General features: G+C 49.0%; 1 protein-coding gene across 1 annotated transcript in view; it reads right to left on the reverse strand.

Moving 5' to 3' along the window:
• LOC119978346 overlaps window positions 1-24,503 on the reverse strand; it is a 439,995-nt gene that overhangs the window by 127,246 nt on the left and 288,246 nt on the right. The window contains exons 39-45 of the mRNA XM_038819919.1: window positions 21,884-22,186; window positions 19,534-19,763; window positions 15,711-15,872; window positions 13,025-13,102; window positions 9,125-9,496; window positions 5,812-6,168; window positions 1,027-1,377 (exon numbers count right to left, since the gene is read on the reverse strand). Of these exons, the coding sequence (XP_038675847.1) occupies window positions 1,027-1,377; window positions 5,812-6,168; window positions 9,125-9,496; window positions 13,025-13,102; window positions 15,711-15,872; window positions 19,534-19,763; window positions 21,884-22,186 (1,853 nt within the window). The remainder of the gene's footprint in view (window positions 1-1,026; window positions 1,378-5,811; window positions 6,169-9,124; window positions 9,497-13,024; window positions 13,103-15,710; window positions 15,873-19,533; window positions 19,764-21,883; window positions 22,187-24,503) is intronic.

Raw genomic sequence — 24,503 nt, forward strand, 5'->3', positions numbered from 1 at the left:
AATGGAGGAGTACTGATTCATAAGCTCAGGGAGGTCGATAGGTGGGAATCAGCAGGAGGTTTCCTTGCTCATGTTTAACATAGACATAGAACAGTACAGCACAGAACAGGCCCTTCGGCCCTCTATGTTGTGCCGAGCAATGATCACCCTACTCAAACCCACGTATCCACCCTATACCCGTAAGCCAACAACCCCCCCCTTAACCTTACATTTTAGGACACTACGGGCAATTTAGCATGGCCAATCCACCTAACCCGCACATCTTTGGACTGTGGGAGGAAACCGGAGCACCCGGAGGAAACCCACGCACACACGGGGAGGACGTGCAGTCTCCACACAGACAGTGACCCAGCCGGGAATCGAACCTGGGACCCTGGAGCTGTGAAGCATTTATGCTAACCACCATGCTACCGTGCTGCCCAAAATGTTTGACCTAATGAGATTTCATGAGATCCAGAGTTGATTTTGAGCACCCCCAGGGCAACTCCCTCCTGACCGAATACCACTGTGCCGCCACCACCTCTGGTTGGTCTGTCCAGCCGGTGGCACAGAACATATCCACGGATGGTGATGTCTGTGGCATTGGCTGATGATTCTGTGATTATGGGTCTATCAGGATAACTATGGCATAGCTCACCCAATTTTGTCACAAGTTCTCTGATGTACAGAGGAGGACTTTGAAGGATCAACTGGGCAGGGTGTGCCTTTGTCATATCTGGTGCTCAGGTCAATGCCAGTTGCTGTGTCCGGTTTTGTTGTTATTTAAACTTTACTGTAACGGTTTGATGCAACGAAGTTGTTTTCCTGGCCAGTTCAGAGCACAGTTAAGAGTTAACCATATCAGTATTTTCATCAACCAGTGGCTGGAAACATGGATACAATGGTCCACAAATATTGACGGCTCTGGCCATTCACTTGCCAGATTAGATTCATTACTAATGATGAATACAGTTTACAAATGCATTGAGGATTCTCCAACTATTTCTCTAAACGTAACACAATTAGGTGAAAGTAATATAAACATACCTGCAGCTTTGTGCATTTGTTATTTATCAAAAAGTTGAATTCAGTTTTATTTTTCACTTGAAGGCCTCCACTTGCTAGAAGATTACAAGTGCCCATCTTTAAACCTAATTCAAACTCAGATTTCAAGTGTCTTTCTGCTGTAAAAATGAGCTTATTATGTTCTGGAATCCCTTTTAGCATTGGCAATTTGTGTTCAAATATGACCTCTATATTGACTTTTGGGTCACACTCCGAATTTAGCTTCAGGGTCGCACTGCTGCCTTCGAACTGGATATTGGTTTGAAGTTCTGCTTTACAGCCTTCAACCTGAATGGATCCATTACACTGTGATTGAGCTGGAATCATGAAATTCTGAAATGGAAGAAACAATCTGGGTCAATAGCTTACAAAAATATTGCTTCTTCTAAGCATTTCGGAGAATCATCGAATCCCTACAATGCAGGACCATTCGGTCCATCGAGTCTGCACCGACCCTCTGAAAGAGCATCCTACCTAGGTCCACCCCCCCAACCTATCCCTTAACTCCACCTAATCTTTTGGACGCTAAGGGGCAATTTAGCATGGCCAATCCATCTGACCTGCACATCTTTAGAATCTGGGAGGAAACCAGTGGCGCGATTCTCCGCTCCCCACGCCGGGTGGGAGAATCGCGTGAGGGCTGGGCGAATCATGACACGCCGCCCTGGCACCCCCCCGTGATTCTCCCACCCCCCCAAAAATGCGTGTCATGTTTTTCGACACGCTGCTCGGAGAATCGCCGCTCGCCGTTTTTCATGACGACCGCCGATTCTCCGGCCCGGATGGGCCTAGCGGCCTGACGAACCCGACCGGTTCATGCCGGCGGCAACCACACCTGGTCGCTGCCGTCGTGAACAGCGCGCGACAGGTAAGTGTGGGGCCTGTGGGGGGGCGGAGAGAGGATCGAGCACCACAGGTGTGCTCATGAGGTGACTGGCCCGCGATCGGTGCCCACCGATCGTCGGGCCGGCGTCTCTAAGAGACGCACTCTTTTCCCTCTGCCGCCCCGCAAGATCAAGCCGCCATGTCTTGCGGGGGCAGCGGAGGGGAAGACGGCAACCGCGCATGCGTGGGTTGGAGCCGGCCAACCTGCGCATGCGCGGCTGACGTCACCTCGGCGCCGCCGGAGCGTCATTCTCGGCGCGCTGCTTTGACGCAAGCGTCAAGGCTGGGTGTTCGGGATTCACGAACCGCTGCTCCGGGGGGGGGGGGGGGGGGGGGGGTGAATAGGGTGCGAGGAGCGGTCTCCGACGCCACTCCGGCATCGGCACTCAGTCTCCCGTTGGGAGAATTTCGTCCCAGAGCTGTGAGACAGCAGTGCTAACTTGACAGAAATTAAAATGATGATTTCTTTTAATCACAGATTATGCCTCTAAATGAAATCGGTTTCAGTATTCAGAGATAGATTGTTTTTTTGGCTGTGGGTTTGAAAAGTTGCCTGGATCTGAGTTTGCAATAGTCCCTTTTATACCATTTAAGTTGAGACATGGCCAAAGGAGTTCACAGTCTGAAGACCCTGGTGGTAGAGTGCCTCAGATTTGGTCGTCTACTCCTTTGATCTGCCTCACCGTCACTCTATCATAGCTGACATAGCCCTCACCACCTCCCTCTTCCTCTGGCTCTTCTTCCCTCGTAAAGACTTGGGAATATCCATGGTGAAGCCCATGGTAAAAATGCCATGAGGGAAGGACGTAAAGCATTAAGATTTTACGTCTGGAATGTTGAAAATAGGTTTGCCGAATCGTTCCATAATTGTCAACACTACAGTCAAAGTTAAGTATTTCAGGCAATGTTTGTGGACATTCAAATCCTGTGAACTCAAAACATTTTCTGGTTTGATATGCCAACAGGTCACTTAATTTAAGTCAGGTACAATTTTGGTGGAAGTGGTACAATTTCTGGGACAATAGTTTTTGGCCCTCATTATTTTGTCTTTGGGTACATGCACCACTTCCACCACCAGTTATTTCTACAGGACTTTATCATTGATTTCAGAACAAGTGTAATTTCTAAATCTGACCCATACCCAAAATACTGGTGCCCTATGCCTGAAATTCACCATTTTTCTACCCTGGTAATTGAGAATGTCAGGCCTCTTGTGCTGAGTGCAGACCAGCAGATTTTTCTGGCCATCACAGAATCAAACAGCAATGAAGGCAGCCGTTCAACCCATCTTGTATGTGCCAGCTCTTTGAGGAAGGCCGTTCCAATTAGTGTCATTGCTCCACTCTTCCCCCACAGCCCGGTAAATTCTCCTTTTTAGAACAGTACAGCACAGAACAGGCCCTTCGGCCCTCGATGTTGTGCCGAGCAATGATCACTCTACTCAAACTCACGTATCCACCCTATACCCGTAACCCAACAACTCCCCCTTAACCTTACTTTTTAGGACACTACGGGCAATTTAGCATGGCCAATCCACCTAACCCGCACATCTTTGGACTGTGGGAGGAAACCGGAGCACCCGGAGGAAACCCACGCACACACGGGGAGGACGTGCAGACTCCGCACAGACAGTGACCCAGCCGGGAACCGAACCTGGGACCCTGGAGCTGTGAAGCATTGATGCTAACCACTATGCTACCGTGCTGCCCTCATATATAAGTATATATCTGATTCTATTTTGAAAGTTACAATAGAATCTGCTTCCTGAGCGATTTTAGGTCGTAAATCTGGATTATTAGAACAGGCTGGGTAAAAAAAAAAATAGAATAACTTGGGATGGGAATGTTAACATAATTGAAGGAGGTCTCATGGCGCAGTGGGTAGCATCCCTGCCCCTAAGCCAAAGGCTGCACGTTCACCCCAGGACTCGGTGTACAAGGAAGGTGCATTCATAACCCGGCCAAAACATGTTGATTTTTCAACTCATGAATCCATCCAATGCATTTATGGCTGGGGGTAAGAGTGAGGGAGTCTTTTGGTCAGTCATTGATGATGTGAGGTGGTGCCCCTCAAGTTAAATCATCTGGCATCAAGCTGGTGACCTGTTACAGGAAAAACTAGGTACAGAAACGCAAGCACTGACTATGTCTGCTTCATGCAGAGAGATTCTAAGTTGAAGAAATATAATTGAACTCGTTACAAAGAATGACTGCAAGTACTGAAAATCTGAAACAAAAATAAAATATGCACAAAGGGTTAGGGTTAAGGTAACTGTCAAGATAAACAGACAGACTAACCAAAATCTTCAGACAAAAGGTTAAATCCAAAATATAAACCTGTCTTTTCTCTTTACTGATGCTGACTGACCTGTTGTATACTTCCAGAATTGTGAACCTTAAAAGAGGAAACTGAATACTGATAATATCTCGATTTGGAAGTTGCTTGATTTCGAGCACAAATGACGGAGACTAAAACAGTTAGAACCATAGAATTCCTGCAGTGCACAAGGAGCACCCTATCTAGGCCCACTCCCCACCACATCCCCATAACCCCACCTAACCTGCACATTACATAGAATTTACAGTGCAGAAGGAGGCCATTCAGCCCTTCGAGTCTGCACCGGCTCTTGGAAAGAGTACCCTACCCCCTACCCAAGGTCAACACCTCCACCCTATCCCCATAACTCAGTAACCCCACCCAACACTAAGGGCAATTTTGGACACAAAGGGCAATTTATCATGGCCAATCTACCTAACCCGCACATCTTTGCACTGTGGGATGAAACCGGAGCACCCGGAGGAAACCCACGCACACACGGGGAGGATGTGCAGACTCCGCACAGACAGTGACCCAAGTCGGAATCGAACCTGGCACCCTGGAGCTGTGAAGCGATTGTGCTATCCACAATGCTACCGTGCTGCCCACATCTTTGGACTGCGGGAGAAAACCTGAGCACCCGAAGGAAATTCATGCAGGCACAGGGAGAAAGTGCAAACTGCACACAGTCATCCAAGGCCAGAATTGAACCAGAGTCCCTGGCGCTGTGAGGCAGCAGTGCTAACCACTATGCAACTCTCTCCAAATGTGATTGTTACAAGTTCAGATGCCCTGGATTTAATTTCTGACAATATTTATAAATATGCCCTTAATTACTTGTAATGGTTCAGTTATATTTTGTTGACACGACATTTCAGAGAATAATGTGACTGGTGCATTGGGATGCATTAAGAGTGCTGTTCATAGGCAGTCCAATCAGAGCCATGAGTAGAGGAACATGAGGAGTCATGTCAGAGGCACGAACAAGCCAATATCATTTGATATATTTGAAGTCAAAGATTCTTCATTGGGTCATTATCCTTGAGTAGGAAGAGGGACATTAAGATACCTCTAAATCTGCCATCAATCCCCAAAGATGTGTGTGGTAGTATGACTAGGGAGATTACGGTACCTTAGAACCATGCTGCCATTGGTGCAGAAGACTCGCTGCCCATTGGCTCAGGCAAGTCATGTGCCTCTCTGCCAATTGGCTGAGGCCAGTCATGTGACTACCCGCCGATTGGCTGAGAGGTTGGTAGCTCCGCCTACGAGGTGGGGTATAAGAACCCGTACCGGCCGGCAGTCGGCCTTTCTCTGTACATCTACTGCCGGGCACACATCTAGTGTATTAAAGCCTGTTGTTTGGAACCACTTCACGACTCAAGTCCAATTGATGGTGCATCAATGTGGCACGTGTAAAGCTTGCTGGCCTTCAATAAGGACTGGATAATTCGACCCACAGAAATAATTTGCTTGGTAGCAACTAGGTTTTAGAATATGCTTGAACATTGCTTTAAGAAAGGATTTCCTGTGGTTATTCCATAGTTAATTTTAGCTCAGTTCTACCTGTAAAACCTGGCAATCTGTCTCTGTCACCCACATCCACTCTGTTTTAGCTCCAGGGTTTAAGTTACCATCAGCCCGGACGTTGCAGTTTGCTGACTGCAGCATGAACGAGCCTTCCACTTTCTCTGCCTTGACAGCAGACAGGAGAATTCGACTTTCACTGGGGAGGCCTCGGTCACTCAGCTGTGGGATGGTGTGTCTAAAAGCCCCCTGCACTGTGTACTTGGGATCGCAGGACGTCTCCAGATGAAACTCGGCTGTTTTACCATCATTCAGCAGATTTGTTTTGATTGCAACGTTGCAGTTGTTGATATCCAGGAAACCGCTGGTCTCCAGATTCTGTGGAACACCCGCTCTCTGTGGGAAAAAGAATTCAAGTGTTCATTCTGATACACATGCAACCAGAGCTGAACATCTACATTATACGGCCTATTTATTCAGGCATTTTGATTTCTTCAGGTTCAGAAAGATTATGTTTTTGTAACCTGTATTATATTTACTTAAAATATCCCTTGTTGTTCCAAATAAACTTTGGGGCCCATACAGCTTGATCATTCTGGAAGCCTTTCTGCTGTAACTCCGCAAAGTTGTATGGCTGCACGATTAATATGATAGACCTGGAATTGCATGAAGGATTTGCTGTGGGCCTGCTCGGAGGTGGAGCCTTTGATGGTTTGAAGGAAAACTAATGTTCAGGATGGGATGGGGCCTACCTCTCCTCAAGGAACCTGAGGCCTTGGACTGAAAGGAATGTGGTACAAGTCTGAAGGCTAGTCTGGATGAGGAGAGGCATACTGGCTTTCTAAAGGTCAGAAACGGCCTACTTGGAAGGAAGATCCAGGCTGAGATCATGACTACGACCCGGCCCAGCTCCATCTTGAGCAGTCAGAGGCTGGATTTCTGAAAGACTGGGGAAGCTAGCATCCTGGATAGCGCAGATGCACCTGCTCCATACAAATTTTTTTACCTTCTGCTGCCCCTGAATCTTTGTCATGAAGGCAAAGATGGCTGGGAGGAACAGGAATAGCGCAGCTGGGGGTAGGATGTTACAGAGGGACAGAGACAGGTTAACTGAGTGGATACAACTGTGGTAAACAGAATTCACAACTGTGGCAAACTGTGGGCAAGTGTAGGGGTCATTCACTTTGCTGCTACAATGATGTTGGCTGGACAGCTGGTTTGTGATGCGGAGCGAGGCCAATAGCGCGGGTTCAATTCCCGTACCAGCTGAGGTTATTCATGAAGGCCCCGCCTTCCCAACATTGCCTCTCGTCTGAGGTGTGGTGATCCTCAGGTTACAGTGCCACCAGTCAGCTCTCCCCCTCAAAGGGGAAAGCAGCCGATGGTCACCTGTGACTATGGCAACTTTACTTTTACTTTTACAATGATTAATTCATACATGTTCAAAAGCTCTAAAGGATCCAAGAACTTTGGGAGTCTAAATTCAGAAATAACTAAAATGTAGGACATAGATACAAAAAGTAATCAAAAGGGTTAATGGAGTGATTTTTTTTAATCATAAGGGGTGCAATCTAACCAAAATAAAACAGAGTCTGTTCTGGACAGTATTAGCAGGGTCATAGTGCCAGGAGCGACCCCAGTGCAGGAGGAATCATAGAATTTACAGTGCAGAAGGAAGCCATTTGGCCCATCGAGTCTGTACCGGCCCTTGGAAAGAGAACTCTACTTAAGCCCACACCTCCATCCTATCTCCATAACCCAGTAACCCCAGCTAATACCTTTGGACATAAAGGGCAATTTAGAATGACCAAACCGCCTAACCTGCACAGCTTTGGACTGTGGGAGGAAACCGGAGCACCCGGAGGAAACCCACGCTCACACGGGGAGAACGTGCAGACTCCGCACAGTGACCCAGTGGAGAATCGAACCTGGGACCCTGGAGCTGTGAAGCAACTGTGCTAACCACTGTGCTACAGTGCTGCTGTTGGGACATTTTTCAATGGTGCCCTGGTCTCTTGACCCCCTGACACAACCCCTGGACTCCCCCCAGTGCCCCAACTCACCTGTTGGGGATCCTCAGGACCCCCCTGCACCCCACCACATACCGACAAGTCACTCCCAGGCCCACCCGCCTCCCGGCACGGGCACTACCACCTTGGCACTACCAGCCTGGCAGTGCACCGGGGCACCCTGGCAGTTTCAGGCTGGCACCCAGTTGGCAAATCCAGGATGTTTAGGTGGCACTGTCAGGGTGCAAGGCTGGCAATGCCAAGGTGACCAAGTGTCAGCAGCAGTGTTAGGGTGCCACCCTGCCTGGAGACCAACCACTCAGGCCTAATTACCTAGGAGACACCCCCAGGTACCTTTCCGCCTGGTCCCAGTTTGTGGAGTCTAGTACTGAGCAGCGCCCAGCTGGGATTCCTCGGTGAGGCTGATCGATCCGGCGACAGTACGGCTAAGTGGGTTCTTAAAACTCACTTAGCCGTGCGGGCCTGGGTTCTCCCCATTGTGAGCGGGACCCACATTGCAAAGTCTCAATTGATCTGGTTAGATTTTGCGAGGCATAACCACCATTGGGAATACTGGAGGAGGCCTCTCCTGTAATCTATCTGCCGCGTCCAGCCCACATTCCGGCGGGACGCAGCTAGTAGGTTGCACCCAAGATGCTTCCGTTGTGCAGTGACTCGGTCACAACTGCAGATCTATCCTCTTCACCTTGGACGAACGTGATTCAGTACTGATCTCCACAAACAGGAACCAGACAGAACGGCACTCATGGGGGATCTCTCAGGGGATCGGAGAGTCCCAGAGGATCGGAGGCCCCCAGGTGCATGCCCTTTGGGCAGGGTGGTACCCTGGCACTGCCAGCCTGGCACCCTAGCAGTGCCACCTGGATGCTAGTGTAAGCTGGCAAGGGCACTGCTAGGGTTGGGATTCTCTTTTCCAGCCAGCAGCGCATCCCCATCGGCACGTGGGGTGGCTTCAGTGGGAAATCCCATTGACCAGCAGCGGGAGTAGAGAATCCCGCCACCAGCAAACGGAACACTGCCGAGAAACACGCAGCTGGGAGACTGGAGAATCTATCCCAGAGTTAACGTTTCAGATCAACATCACAATGGCAGGAGGAGCATTACCCGGTAACAACTGTTTTACAAATAACCGTAACCATTTTCAAAAGGTATGTTTCAACTATTTGGGAATTAATTTGAAAAGGGCTCTCTTTTGCTTACAAACTAAGTTACTAAGGCTCACTTCAAATATATTCCCTTTTTAGATGTGACGCAAGGCCAGGCTGTAAGATCCATACCAAACACAGGCAATCTGATGGCCCCAAACGAGTCTTTATCCATACCTCAAGGGCAAGACATCTGTTCATGAGGGAAGCTGACCATTCGGTTCTCGTTCCATCCTTTCTGTTGCCAGGCGCTTTGACATCACCGACAGCTCTGAAGCTGCATTTGCCAATGGTAAACTCGACAGATGCCTCATGCTTTGTTCCTTTGCCAGTTTGGATCAGCAGTCTGTTCACCTTTGGGATTCCCACATTGAGCAGTAAGGGAACAGAGTGCCTGAAACCAATGTCAATGCTGGGAATTGGGGTCCATATAGTCTGCCATTCAAGCTGTGCAAATTTGCTGTCCATTTGCAGGTGGCCAGTGAAGTCTGCTTCACAACGGTCTGTCCTCATTGAGCCATTTACTGAGAATTTGGCTGGCACTGCGCTCTAGAAAAGGAAATAAAGTTATTTCAACACTTTATTAATAAAAGAGACACTCATTTTATTCAAATCTGTGAGTCAAATGTTCGCAAACATTATAAAGCTGTATAAAAATGCAGTCTTTAAAAGTCGTACAGGAAATCCAACACTTGAAAAGGTATTCCAAGTTGGGAGTGAATACAGTAATTATGTTCGATACTGGAATCATAATGTACTGAACCAGCAACCTTATCCTCACACTTTCCCACGAGGAGCAGCCTTCTCTGACAGATGTCTTTATGAATTTTGGCAGCACTTCTGTTAACATTAACAGAATGACATCAATCAGAGGTCTGGATATTAAGAGGGATCAGTAATGTATGTTGGGGGTGGGGTTTTAGAAAGGTCCAGGTTTCCCTGTGTATTGTGGACTTTGAACTCCAGAACATGTGCCTTTTGTATTTGGCAAGTTCCCCGAAAAGTCAGCCTGGGTAAAAGGCTTGGATCCCAGTTTTCTTTTCCTTATGCTTTCATGAGATGTTCATCACTGACAAGGCCGGTATTTGTTGCCCATTCCTAATTGCCCTTGAACTGAGTGACTTGCCCGTCTACTTCAAAGGGTAGTTAAGAGTCAATCACACAAGCGATGGGTCTGGAGTCACCTGTAGGCTCGATCAGGTGAGGATGGGAGATTTCCTCCTCTGAAGGGCATTAATAAACTAAATGTTTTTAAAAAAAAACTATTGATGTTTAGTTGTCACGATCAGCATGACTGAGACTAGCTTTATGTTCCAGATTTATTAATTGAATTTAATTTCCACCTGCTGCCATGGTGAGGTGTCAATCCGTACCCCCAATGCATTCAACTGGGCCACTTGATTAATAATCCAGGAACCAATATGCTATCATCTCCTGTTGGGCCACTCTGGAGCAGGCCACAGGAGCAAGCAAGTCTGGTCACTAACCTGAGGAGGTAGGGGAGGGCTTGATCCCTGGGCCAAAGGAGAGAGAGCGATATATGACCCTTGGAGGTTGGGGAGTAAAATGATCCTGGTGATCTTAAGATGAGTGGAATGGTCTAATAACGAGGGATCTTGGTGTGCTAGTGGAAGTACTCCTGCTTCCCCTGGCCCCCAAGAAGTGCTGTGAAGATATTTATGTCTTCCCTGAAGCTGTCCTTGCCTCCATTCAGCAGCCAAGTTTCTGGAGGCTGGAGAAACACAACCACCCACTATAAAACCCACAAAGCAAGATAAATCAGAAGCTGCATGCCTCATTAAATATTGTCCGTCAACCCTTGGAAATGGTTGACTGCCCGCATCTTGTCCCCCATCCGTTATAGATGGAAGTGAATGGGTTGGAGGTGCACTGGGGTTGGGTTTCAGATTCTTATGTTTTTGAGAACAGACCCAATCTCAACCCACCAGGCTAATAAAATGCAACTCCAAATTCTCTGGTGAAGACTGAAAAATGTGACAAATAATGGGAACAGTGCTCAGATAAGGAAAAGAGATGTTAGTATTGATTGTACCAACAACAGTTGTGATATGTGCACTAATGCCAGTGTTGTAAAGTGGCTCCACAAAGCACAAGAAGATAAACCACTTAGCCAACGTGGAAACCAATTCATTTATTGAGCATACTTGAGATGCTGTATGTCCTGAGACTGAAGTTTCCAGGGTGTCTTTTAGTACAAAGCTTAAAAAAATATAGCAGCAGTGCAAGCTGTGAATGTACTTAAAAGCAGCTTTCTTATAAATCAGAAAATCCACCCCGGCAGCCAAGTGAGACATTTTCACTCGTACACTTGGCTGCAACTCCGCAGTTTCAACTGCTCAAGTCTGGTTTCTGTATAAGTGGCCATAGAGCAGGGAGGATCAGGTTATCATCAGACTCAAACCAAGACTGCTAGTCACCTCTACCAGAGAGATCGTGATCAAGTGAACGCCCAAACATTCAAATATTCTAGTTTCAAATATTCAAGCTCGGTGAAGACAAGAATAGAAGCCAATCAGCAGCAGCTCTCAGGGGAATTTGATCACACTTATAAAATTTCCGCAAATTAAGTTTGGTGAAGATGATTGAAATTCCAGAGATTCTTGGTGATTTGCCATCATCCACCTTTCAAGGGAATCGCAACAGATTTGATTATGTGTGGCCATTTTCAAAGTTACAGGCACTAACGTTGACTGGTAATATGCAATCTTTTCAGAAGTGGAGGGAATACTGATAATAATTACTTGAAATCTGCAATCGTTATGTCCAACAACTGTCCGCGAAATGATTTCATTCTGCGAGCGAATAAAACCAGGTGATAATTATAACTGGAACGTCACTGTCACATCTTATGATTAATTGCAGTATTCAAGTGCAGCGGCGTCATTTTTAGCCTGTTAGTTCTTATTAATGAAGTGGCTCAGCACAACTTTGAGGGTCAGAATTAATAAAGGAAGAGAATCGAAAAGTGTTGAAACAAATGCCCCCCCTACTTGGGGACTTGTTTCCTTCTACCTCAAGGTTGGGACATTGATTGTCAACCGCCAAGTTCCACTTGGTGAAGGTGCCCCTGCTAAGTTGGCCACTTGCAGTAACTCTGCACAACCCTGTCGTGGTTTCCAGGCTGATGCCCACGGTGTTACCGAATGTAGCCATTGCAGTCAACCTGTTCTTGGTGGGTATCCCTGTCTTTCTCCAGGCAGGAATAGCATGCCGGAGGAACAAATCCAATCGGTTTCTTCTGCCCCATACTGCTTTCAGTTTCACTTCAACAGGCTTCACACCAAATATAATACTTGCAGCCGTTCCAAAAGAATTGCTTCTGAAGTACACCAAACCTTTGGTTTGCAAACTTTCAGGAATCGCCAGGGATTTCAATCCTCCTATTCTTTGCTTCATTGTCCAGGTTAATATGGCTTTGTTCTTGGAGGCAAGAAGATTGCCACTGATGTTGAAATAATTCTCATCCTTCTGTATTGCGAACCTTCCAGTATAAAGATTACTTTTTATTTCTCCGGCTGCTTGGAAGGAAAGTTTACTTTCTCTTTTACTGCCCCGCCGCCTGATTTTGTGTTCCCATTTGATTTCAGCACCACAGGAACCTGTGCATTTTGTAGTAACATTCATTGTAATAAATATATCTTTGGATGATGTCCTAAGTGATCCTGTCATAACACAACCTTCTGGTCTGACCAGCCCTTTCACCTCCACAGAATTATTCAGAGAGGTACGACCTGGTTTCAAATATGAAGCGCACCAGTGCCACCCAAAATCAGGCTCCACTGACCATTCAACATTGGTTAAAATTTTATGTCCATCGACCGTTAGGTGGAACATGCCCACGTGCTTACTTGCACTGTTCTTGTAAAAGGTCACCACTTGTGCATCATTTGGGAAACCAAAAGACTGCAATAGTTTGGAAGTATGAACAAGTCTTGCTCTTATTTCTTGTCTATGCGCTAAATTCAAACAACCTTCAAAACTAAGGCCCTGTCTGCGGTGCCTGAGCTCCAGAATTGAGCAATATCTGTGATGTTGCTTTGTAAGTGAAATCTGTACCTCAAAAGGCTTGCCTGCAACTGCTCCAGAACAGTGTCCCAGAAGCAGCTTTTGGGAAGCTTCACCATTGCAGTTTACCTGTAAAGACGGATAGAGAGGAATAAAACAAACAGGTTAACAACAGCAGAAAAGACAGGCCAATTTCTTAATCAGGACATATTTGGTTTTTAAACTATGACACGGAGGATATCCAGCAGGAAATTACAGTGTGTCTGTAGACTTTTCAGATTACTGTATTTTCACTGAATCACAAATGAGTTCCAACACAAAAAGAGGTCATTTGGCCCATTATATCCCATGCTGGCTCTCTGCAAGAGCAACTCACCCAGTTCCACTCTCCTTGCCTTTTCCTCGTAGCCCTGATTTTTTTTTTCTTTTTCAGTTCCTGTTTTTCAACATGTCTAGAAACGTATCTGCTATTTGAGGAACTCACAGCGTCTTTCAGAGGTTACACAGCAGAGCTCCAAAAATATGCGTTAATATTTCAGGAAAAAAACCACCTCCCTCAAATCAGGGGCTGGTCTAGCACAGGGCTAAAGAGCTGGCTTTTAAAGCAGACCAAGGCAGGCCAGCAGCACGGTTCAATTCCCGTACCAGCCTCCCCGAACAGGCTGTGGCGACTAGGGGCTTTTCACAGTAACTTCATTTGAAGCCTACTCGTGACACTAAGCGATTTTCATTTCATTTCATTTCATTTCATCATTTCACACACAACGGTTTGAAAACTTCTTCATTACAGTCGCTGATCGTCCATATTAACAAGGGCCTTGGAAATCTGTGGACCAGTTAAGTGTGGAGATGCGCTGTCCCAGACCTTCACATCTGACAGGATAATTAGGGGTACATTCTACTACTGCATAGGCCTTGTGGTGGGTGGGCCGTGTCCTGCCTCTGAGCTAGAAGCTCCAGATTTAAATCCCACTCTCGGACATGGTGGTCAAGGAAGATGTGTTCATAACCTGGTCTAAAAGGTTGAGCATCGGCCTGCAATCCCTCCAATGCACTTTAATTACAGATGGTAAGAGCGGGAGAGATTCCTGGTCAGCCATGCAATGGAAAGAATGTATTGTTTTTTGCGGGAACCCTCGCAACATTTAAGAAGCATTTAGATGAGCATTTGAAACGCCAAAGCATACAAGGCTACGGACAAAGTGCTGGAAAATAAGATTAGTGTAGATTGGTGCTTGGTGGCTGGCACAGACACGATGGCACAGGGCCTCTTTTAGTGCTGTTAAACTCTCTGGCTCTAAGTTTCTACAATATTGCTCTTTTTACTATCACTATTCATCACTCCAGACTATAACATACACTACAGTAACTCGGACTCCTTGAATGAACTGTAATACCACCATTGCATGCAACCATTTTTTAGTCATGCGCCATACTAACTGTGATGAAGGCATTTGTTCTTCCTGACACCTATTTTCTTTGAATACCCTCAATTATTAGAGACAGAAACAGTTAAACATATCATGCATAGTACCAGAGAAAGGCATTATTGCTGAAAACGGTAATTAAAATATCCTATTAAATTTTGGAATATACGCACAAATAGGCCAGATAAAACTAACAGCTGTGGTGGGAATCCTGCACCGGCGCCAATTATTCTGCAATTTTGGCACAAATCCCTTCTTATTTTACAATTCTATAATGACCAGTTCAGATGGAAGGGACAAAAGCAATAATTTGTTGGCTGCAAAAAGCAAAGAAACGCAGCAGCTGCCTGCTTTTAGAAGGAAGGTTTAGGAATCAAGACAAATTTGCCTCGTTGATCTCTAACACATAGGGTGTGATCCGATGGCCATGCTGCATCCGAAAAGTAGCTTGCCGTGGCGCAGCCCACTGTGGGCAGGATCACGTTTTAGAAAATCTACATATTAAAGTGAGACAGCTAGTCTCACCTTAATGTGGTGATTCCTTAATGTGCAGATTTATGAGTTACCCGAGGCATGGCATCTACCTCCTTTGCCCCGGAGACCTCGGGGGAGTACTGGTCAGTACTTATCTTCACAAACGGGGACTAGATGGGACAGCAGATGTGGGGGTATCCCAGGAGATTGGAGGCCCTCAGGTACATGCTCATTGGGCAGGGTGGTGCCCTGATGCTGCTGGTGCCAACTGGGCACACTAGCAGTGCCAGCCTGCCACCCTGGCAGTGCCACCTAGGTGCCAGCTTGGTGCTGCCAAGTTGCTGATGGCACTGCCATTGGTCAGGGGCACTGCCAGGTTGGCACTATCAAGGTGCCAAGCTGGCATTTTTTGCGTGGGTACGACTGGCCCAAGGGTGCCCTGTGCTGGTCTTGGGGGATTGAGGGAATCCTCCTGTAGTGCGTTGGGGTGGTCGTTTCAGTGGCTTTGGAGATCGGGACGCTATTTGAAAATGGTGTCGCGATCTCTTGGTACACTGAGGAGTTCCAACGAGTGGAGTTCCTCAGTGTACGAAAGGGGCCATATGCGGCTTTGGCTGCCGCTTCCCGTTGAAGGCGCTTATCAAACGTGAGTTGCGTTTCTCGGCACTGGCACTGGTAAACACGCGGCTGTGGGACTTTGCTCTCATTTAGTTATATCGCGCCCTTCATTATACCCATGGGCCTGAAACAGTATTGGTGGCACTTAAGGTAAAAGATCCGAGGCATTCCAGTACTTTAAAAAATCTGTGAGTGCAGTGTGCCATTCGCAGGCTTACCTGAATTGTTTCTGGTATCCTTTCGGACAATGCCTCTATATCATGGGTGAACAGCAGGAAAACCTCTCCTGTTCTTGCAGTGCTCTTCTGTTCGATTGCTGCTCGGAGATACTGATTCTCCAACCTCACACTTACATTCGCAATGTACCCACTCCTGAGATTCTGTCCAGGGGATAAGAGAGACATTCATATACAAATATACACATTAGGAGTAGGAGGAGGCCACTCGGGCCTGCTCCGCCATTGCACCTTACTTACCATCTTACCAACATCAGAATCCATTTTCAAATAATACAAAGGTGGATATACCCTTTTGGGGGACCCCCTCACATCATGCCCTGCCCTCTGGTGATGTGGCAGTCCGCCCCAAATGATGTCAAGCCCTGCCCCAATGGCATTAAACTCTGCCCCCAATGAAACAGTGAAGGCAAACAGCATATGCAAAGAATGAGTGAATTGGCAATAACCATACTGTTTCTCTCTCCACAGATGCTGACTGATCTGAGTACCTTCAGCATTTTTTGTTTTTACTTAAATTTTCACCATTTACAACATATTTTGTTTTTACTTTAAGTTGGAGTGTGAGATGTGGGACTAGAGTCTCCGGTCACCCAGCCGCGTGTTTCTCAGCGGCGCGCCATTCGCTGGCTGTAGGATTAGCCCTTCCCGCTGCTTGTCAATGGGATTTCCCATTGAAGCCTCCTCACGCCGTTGGGAAACCCATGGGCGCGGGTGCGCTGCCAGCGTGAATAGGGAATTCCAATGGCCAACCTCCCAGTTTGGTGGAGGTAGCGAAGGAGAGGGCATGGCCTGCACCTTTGGGTGCAAATGGTTATGGCTTTAACAGGAGGTCGTGTTGCTGACTGGGTTGTAGCTACAAGGCGTTGATCTTGGGCTCATCGACCACTGGTTTCCAACCAGAAAAATGGGGGAATAAACCCGTTGTGTATGTGTGCTTTCTTTTCGCAGGAACCTGGATTTTAGAACAAAGGAATCATAATCGAGACCCGAAGAAGCGTTGGGGTGGGTGAGTGAGCAAGGACGGATTGTGAGCCAAATGTTACGCCATGCTGCCCAACACTGACACTTGTAGATAAATACACACCAGAGGCGGACTTACAGGGGCAGCAGGGTAGCATGGTGGTTAGCATAAATGCTTCACAGCTCCAGGGTCCCTGGTTCGATTCCCGGCTGGGTCACTGTCTGTGTGGAGTCTGCACGTCCTCCCCCTGTGTGCGTGGGTTTCCTCCGGGTGCTCCGGTTTCCTCCCACAGTCCAAAGATGTGCGGGTTAGGTGGATTGGCCATGCTAAATTGCCCGTAGTGTATAAAAAAAGTAAGGTTAAGGGGGGGGGGGGGGTTGTTGGGTTACGGGTATGGGGTGGATATGTGGGTTTGAGTAGGGTGATCATGGCTCGGCACAACATTGAGGGCCGAAGGGCCTGTTCTGTGCTGTACTGTTCTATGTTCTATGTTCTATGTTCTACACTCACCACAGCCACCTCTCACTATCGGCCCCCCCCCCCCATTGGCCAGGTCCCCACACTGCAGCAATGTGTGTTTCCTGGTAGGTTTGCCGGAATTCTCCGGACATTCTCTGGTCTTGTCAGCAGCGCATCCCATCCCCCGTGGGTTTCCCAGCCAGAGGGTGGTGAATCTGTGGAACGCTTTGCCACAGAAGGCTGTGGAGGCCAAGTCACCGAGTGTCTTTAAGACAGAGGAAGATAGGTTCTTGATTATTAAGGGGATCATTATTAATATTGACTATTATGGGAAAAAGGTAGGAGAATGGGGATGAGAAACATCAACCATGATCGAATAGATGAGCAGTCTCAATGGGCCGAATGGTCTAATTCTGCTCCTATGTCTTATGGCTTCGATGAGAAATCCCATTGACAAGCCACTGGAGTAGAGAATCCTGCCTCCAGCAAACAACGTGCCAAATTCTCCGTCCTCGTTAGCAGCGGTGGCAGAGCAGACTTACAACAGAGAATCCAGGCCAATATATACCAAGCAAGGTCATTCATAACCCAACCCATCCCAACAGGTCTATGCCCACAACTTGGAGATGGGGCACTGGAGAGAATGGGACCAGACTCCTACAAAGTCAGGATTCAGGTGAGAGTTCAGTGGAAACATTTGGGCCACCTCAAGAAGTGGGAACCCATGCTACACAATGCCCAACTGGCAGCATTAACATACCCTCTGTGCGAGGAACCGCCCCTCAACCAGGGGACCCTGTCATCTATATCCCAACGCCCGGTCCAGCAGGAGGAGGTTGACTCCGACTCGGAAATGGACAAGGAAAAAGCCATGCGATGGACGACATCGTGTCCGAGACCGAGGTCCCGGCAATAACACTTCAGAAATGAAATGAAAATCGCTTACTGTCACAAGTAGGCTTCAAATGAAGTTACTGTGAAAAGCCCCTAGTCGCCACATTCCAGCGCCTGTTTGGGGAGGCTGGTACGGGAATCGAACTGTGCTGCTGGCCTGCCTTGGTCTGCTTTAAAAGCCAGCTATTTAGCCCTGTGCTAAACCAGACCCTGACCATCAGCCAGAAGAAGGCAGTCGAGGAACTAATATATACCGCACGACCCAGAGCCACTGCACACTGAAGCAGAGACTCGGGCAAAGTGGCGCAGGTGGCCCTCACCATTGGCAGCTGAAGGGGAACTTCGGACTTTGGAGAGGGGGGGTGCAGGGATGTCATGACACCCACACGAACCACGGGGGAACCATTCTTGATCTCGCTGTGGAGTACGGCCTTCCCAGATAGGGGGTGGAGGCCACCCAGCTGGAGCTCGTTAAAGACCTACACAGGCAGGGCCAGGAGTGGTTGGTTTTCCCTATGGTGATATGCCTCACTATAAATACACAAGGGGTTAATGTAAATACGCGTAGACTAGATAGACACTAGAGGGAGCACCAGATGGATGTGGATGCTTTGGAGAGGGTACTGAAGAGGTTTACCAGGATGTTGCCTGGTCTGGAAGGCATTAGCTATGAGGAGAGGTTGGATCAACTTTGATTGTTTTCACTGGAATGACAGAGATTGGGGGGTGACCTGATAGAGGTTTACAAGATTATGAGTGGCATGGACAGAGTGGATAGTCAGAAGCTTTTTCCCAGGGTGAAAAGTCAATTGCTAGGGGACATACTAGGGGGCACCTATGGCGCAAAGGGGAAAGTTTAGAGGAGATGTACGAACTATATTTTTTACACAGAAGGTGGTGAGTACCTGGAATGCACTGCCGGGGAAGGTGGAGGAAGCAGATACGATGGTGACGTTTAAGAGGCATTTTGACAAATACATGAATGGGATGGCAATAGAGGGATATGGACCTGGGAAGTGAAAAGGGTTTTCGTTTAGTCAGGCATCATGATCTGCGTAGGCTTGGAGGGCCGAAGGGCCTGTTCCTGTGTTGTACTGTTCTTTGTTTTTTGCTCCACACAGAGAGTCACCCAAGGCCATAATTGAACCATGTCCTTGGCACTGTGAGGCAACAGTGCTAACTTATGCTGTTGTGCTGCCGATCCTAGGACTGTCATAACTCAGTCATCAGAACACAGCCACCATTGTTGCCTCAGAGCCCGTGACCCCAAGTTTGTGAACCCCTGTCAAAGCGAATGCTGATAATGTGAATGTGCGTCATACTTGAGATGAGGACGTGGGGGTAAGTATTTCGATTGTTAAAGCTTGTCAAGAGATGACATGGGGAGGTCAGATCCAAAGGCACTGGAGAGGTCAAGCTTCATATTTAATAAGTGAATTACAGAAGAGCCGGGGGAACAGACATTAAGGTTCACATGCACAGCCTCACCTGATAATGATAACTTCCAGCAGATGAGAATGGAAGACCAAGTTTTTCTAGTTCCTTCACATTGTGCAGCAGCCTGGTGGTTAGCTGGTATATAGGTGTGCCAGTAAACGTTCTTTCCATCTCGACAGATGCCTGTATGTGTTTACTGCCACTCTGCATTTCAATCAGAACCCCACGATTCTTATTCATGTGATCATAATTCAGCGAGAATCTCCCATCAGCAGGTAAACCTAATCATCATGACATGGAATTCATCAGGTTCTTAAAACTGGCAACCACATTTGACGTACAGTGTTAAGAAAATAGATTGTCTCCACTAGATACACTCAATATTCAAATAAAGCAGTTTATTTGACCATGTGTCACAGCCACACTGGATCCTGTTTTCATATCGTGTTCAGGCCATATCCTGAGATGGCCTCAGGAGCAGGACTTCTTTCCCAACCGAGGTACGTTGTGCCCATTGTACTACTGCTGCCCCAGGTGGACTCCTCTGTATCTGGGGATAGAGCCAGGACCTTCTGAATCTGTATAGTTCAATGTTACATTGGACAAAACACCTCCCAGGCCATCAGCCAATGCTGCCTCACAGGAAGAATGGCGAATTTAGCAAGGTGCAGAAGATGGTACCGGTGCTGCACCCAAGCAAGGGTTTAAGGGAGATAAAGGAGAAGAATAGACTCAATGAGCTATGAAACTTGAATACATAAGTGACTGTTTCCTTTGGGTTTTGTTCACAGTTTTAAATCTAAGCAGGGAGGTCGAAATTTCAGGCTCATTAATATACAGCCTAGTTTAAGATGCAGAACAATGTTCTTTTCTTCTCGCATCTGTGAGCTGATCCCATTATATGAATTGTTACATTAGACACGTAATTGTAAAGTAAGTAATTAGCTATAAGTCACAAAGAAAAACAGGTGTCTCTCCATTAGAGAGCGAGACAAATGCCATATAGCTTGAGGGGCACCGCTAATATCACAATTGTGGGTCAGGATTCTCCGGTCTCCGACGGCGAAATCGCGTTTGGTGATCGGCCGAAGAATTCCCGTTGGGATCACCGAAATCCCCGCTTTTGCAATGCAGTGCTCCACCCCCTCCAAAACGGCATACTCGCAGAGTATGCTGCACACCGTCGGGATGGACTCAGGACTTCATCTGAGGCCCTCCCCCGATGCTCTGTCTCCGATGGCCCGAGTTCCTGATGGCGTGGGACACGTGTACTGTTTTTTTCTGGGAACCCAGTGCCGCCACAGTCCGGTGGGAGCCGTTCCGCGGGCAGGGGTCTTTGGCGGGGGCTGGGGGCACTGGTGGAGGGTGGCGCGCCTGGTCAAAGGGGGGCACTGTTTGGCAGGCCGGGTCCGCGCGCGCCCGCTGCCATGCGCAGGCAAGGCCATGGACCTGGCAATTCTCCGGCCATATCCGCAGCTGTAGCCGGGGGGCTTTACGCTGCGTGCCTGCTAGGCCCCCACCAGACGGAGGATTGGTGCAGGATTTGCGCTATTGTTTCAGGCGTAAAACGCCACTGTTCCCACGCCGGCGTCAGCACAATCTCCCAAACTGGGAATTCAGCCCGTGGTTTCCAAGGTGAGGTGATTTTGCCTGCACTATGCTTAAAATTCCTCATTGTTAAATCCAACGATATCAAAATGTTCCTGGGCAGAATTTTGCATTCAGAACCCGATGTTGGGGTCAGTAAGACCCTGGCAGTGATTTTCCCCAAATTCGCTAATTAATGGCCGAGTGGGTGCTCTCACTCTCCAATTAAGGATGATGGATGGGCTCTGTAGGCTGGAAGGCCATTAGGGACCTTTCAACTTGGAAAAGCCAGCTGCCAGCAGTTCAGGTAAGAGAGATAGAGAGAGAGATAGAGCGAGAGGGCACTTTCATCTTGAGATGCTTTCTCTGCAACTTTAAAGGTTTTATACAAAAAATAGCCTCAGCCTCCAGGTCACAATTGTGGAGGGGGAACTCTTCCACAGGGTGGCCTGTGGCTGTGGCCAGATTTTCAGACTCCTGGTTCCCATGGGTTAGAATGAATCATACTTAAGGACACAAAAAACTGGACCATCATTGAGTCAATTTCTTGCATCTCTCCAGGTGGCTGGTGGACTGCGACGGTGTAAACACGTGTTGCAACTTTGACGGTGCGACAGCGAAAATGCCACCCAGGGATACATACATTTAAAAATGAGTTCCTAGTTCTTTTCGAATAATACAACAATATTACAACCGGAAAACCTGCCCAGGCCCATGCCTCCTGGATTGCCATCAGGAACCCACCTAGAATATGGAAAATTAGGTTCTGTTCAAAAATAAAGAAATATATTCACAAAAATGGTTGTTTCTTTACCTGTAGTTATTAATTCTTCCAGGTTGTGAGTCACTTTACCAGTGATTTTGGTCTGGTTTGCATTGGTCACCTGTAAAAGCTGGAAACAGATCGATTTATCATCGGTTTGCCAACAGGCCTGCCCCACTCTTGATTCTTGGCCCAGCTCCAGGTGTCCTTCAAACTCAGTGATTGCTGGGATTGCTAGGCTGCCATTCTGGATCAAGGTGACGAGCAGTTCATGGGCAATGCTATCACTAAAAGTGTTGTTATTTTGAAGGTGTAGTCTGTAATGGATATCATCAATTTCAATATTCAAGTTGCCTGCAGATGAAGGCAAGAGCAAGAGAAACAGATCATGAGAATGAGAAAGCTAAGGCAGGAGGAAACAAGTATCCTTAAACATTGAGGATGTGGCCAACATTATTGCAGCAAAAATCAGAATATTTGACCATGCCTTCTTGGAAAGTGCTCGTTTTTTTAAACAACCAAATTCACGATGAGGGCCCAGAATTTTGCAAGGTTGGGAAGACTCAATGGACCTTTAGAAATAGCACTGTGGTACAGTGGTAGCACTGCTGCCTCACAGCGCCAGGTACCCGTGTTCAATTCCAATCTTTGTGACTGTCTGTGCAAAGTCTGCATGTCCTCCCTGTGTCTGTGTGGGTTTCCTCCGGATATTCTAGTTTCCTACCACAATCCAAAGATGTGCAGGTTAGTGGATTGGCCATGCTAAATTTGTCCCTTTGTCTAAACTGTTAAGGATAGGGCAGAGAGTAGGTTTGGGTGGAATGCTCTTTCAGAGGGTCGGTGCAGACTCGATGGGCCGAATGGCCTCTGTCTGCACCAAAGTGATTCTATAAAAATGACGGGCAAGGACCTGGTGTGGCTGTTTGACCCTTAGTTCTGATACCATATTTTTGCTGGTCGGGGGAAAGGTGCAGGTTATGACTCATGCCGGGGCATCGTAAGGGGAGGGGTGCAGGGACTTGAATTCAGCAGGGCCATTTGAACTCAATACTGAGTTTTGGCTGTTGCAAGGACCTTCATCTGCAAGGTGAGATCACTAATTCATGAAGTAGAAGTAAGAAGGGCAGATAAGGGGCGGGATTCTCCGACCCCCCTCTGGGTCGGAGAATCGCTGGGGGGCGGTGTGAATCCCTTCCCTGCGAATTCTCCGACGCCCCCCCAAAAAGTCGCCGAGGCGTGATTTGCGCCGCCCGCCTCGGAGAATGGCGGAGACCGGCGCGACGCTATGGACCCCGGGGCTGCCCGAATTCTCCCGTCCGGATGGGCCGAAGTCCCACCGACATGACCACGGGTCACGCCGGCATAAATCGAACCACCTTATATAACGGCGTCAACCAGTGCTGCTGGTTGACACCGGACAGCGTGGAGGTAGGTCACGGCGTGGGGTGGCTGCAGGAGAAGTGACGGCATGGCTGCAGTCGGTGTGGAGGGGGGGTGTGCGTGTGTGGGGGGGGGGGGGGGGGGGGGGTGTGGGAGAGGGGTGGTTGAGGGAAAGTGCCGGGGAGGGGAGAGAATGGCGGGATGAGGGGGCGAATGCCGGGGAGGAGGGGAAGAGTGCCGGGGAGGAGGGGAAGAGTGCCGGGGAGGAGGGGAAGAGTGCCGGGGAGCAGGGGAAGAGTGCCGGGGAGGAGGGGAAAGAGTGCCGGGGAGGAGGGGAAGAGTGCCGTGGAGGGGGGGTGGGGAGTGTGCGGGGAGGGGCGAAGAGTGTCGGGGTGAGGGGGCGAGTGGCGGGGTGAGGGGATGAGTGCCAGGGTGAAGGGGCGGGTGCCGGGGCGAGGGGATGAGTGCCGAGGGGGGGGGGGGGGGGGAAGAGTACCGGGGTGAGGGGGAAGAGTGCCGGGGTGAGGGGGAAGAGTGCCGAGGGGGGGGGGGGGCGGAAAGAATACCGGGGTGAGGGGGGGGGGGGGGGGGAAAGAGTGCCGGGGTGAATGGGGGGGGGGGGGGGAAAGAGTGCTGGGGTGAGGGGAGAAGAGTGCTGGAGTGTCGGGAAGAGTGGCGGGGTGAGGGGGAAGAGTGCCGAGGGGGGGGGGGGGGGGAAAGAGTACCGGGGTGGGGGGGGGGAGAGTGCCGAGGGGGGGGAAGAGTACCGGGGTGAGGTGGGGGAAGAGTGCCGTGGTGAGGGGATGAGTGCCGAGGGGGGGGGGGGGGGGGAAGAGTGCCGGGGTGAGGTTGGGGAAGTGTGCCGGGGTGAGGGGGGGGGGGGGGGAGAGTGCCGGGGTGAGGGAAGAGTGCCGGGGTGAGGGGGGATGAGTGCCGGGGTGAGGGTGTGGGGGAAAGAGTGCCGGGGTGAGGGGGGGGTAAGAGTGGCGGGGAGGGGGGAAGAGTGGCGGGGAGGGGGGAAGAGTGGCGGGGAGGGGGGGAAGAGTGGCGGGGAGGGGGGGAAGAGTGGCGGGGAGGGGGGAAAGAGTGGCGGGGAGGGGGGAAGAGTGGCGGGGAGGGGGGGGGAAGAGTGGCGGGGAGGGGGGGAAGAGTGGCGGGGAGGGGGGGAAGAGTGGCGGGGAGGGGGGGAAGAGTGGCGGGGAGGGGGGGAAGAGTGGCGGGGAGGGGGGAAGAGTGGCGGGGAGGGGGAAGAGTGGCGGGGAGGGGGGAAGAGTGGCGGGGAGGGGGGTAA

Source organism: Scyliorhinus canicula, chromosome 15 (assembly GCF_902713615.1).
Source record: "Scyliorhinus canicula chromosome 15, sScyCan1.1, whole genome shotgun sequence".
Lineage (NCBI taxonomy): Eukaryota > Metazoa > Chordata > Chondrichthyes > Carcharhiniformes > Scyliorhinidae > Scyliorhinus > Scyliorhinus canicula.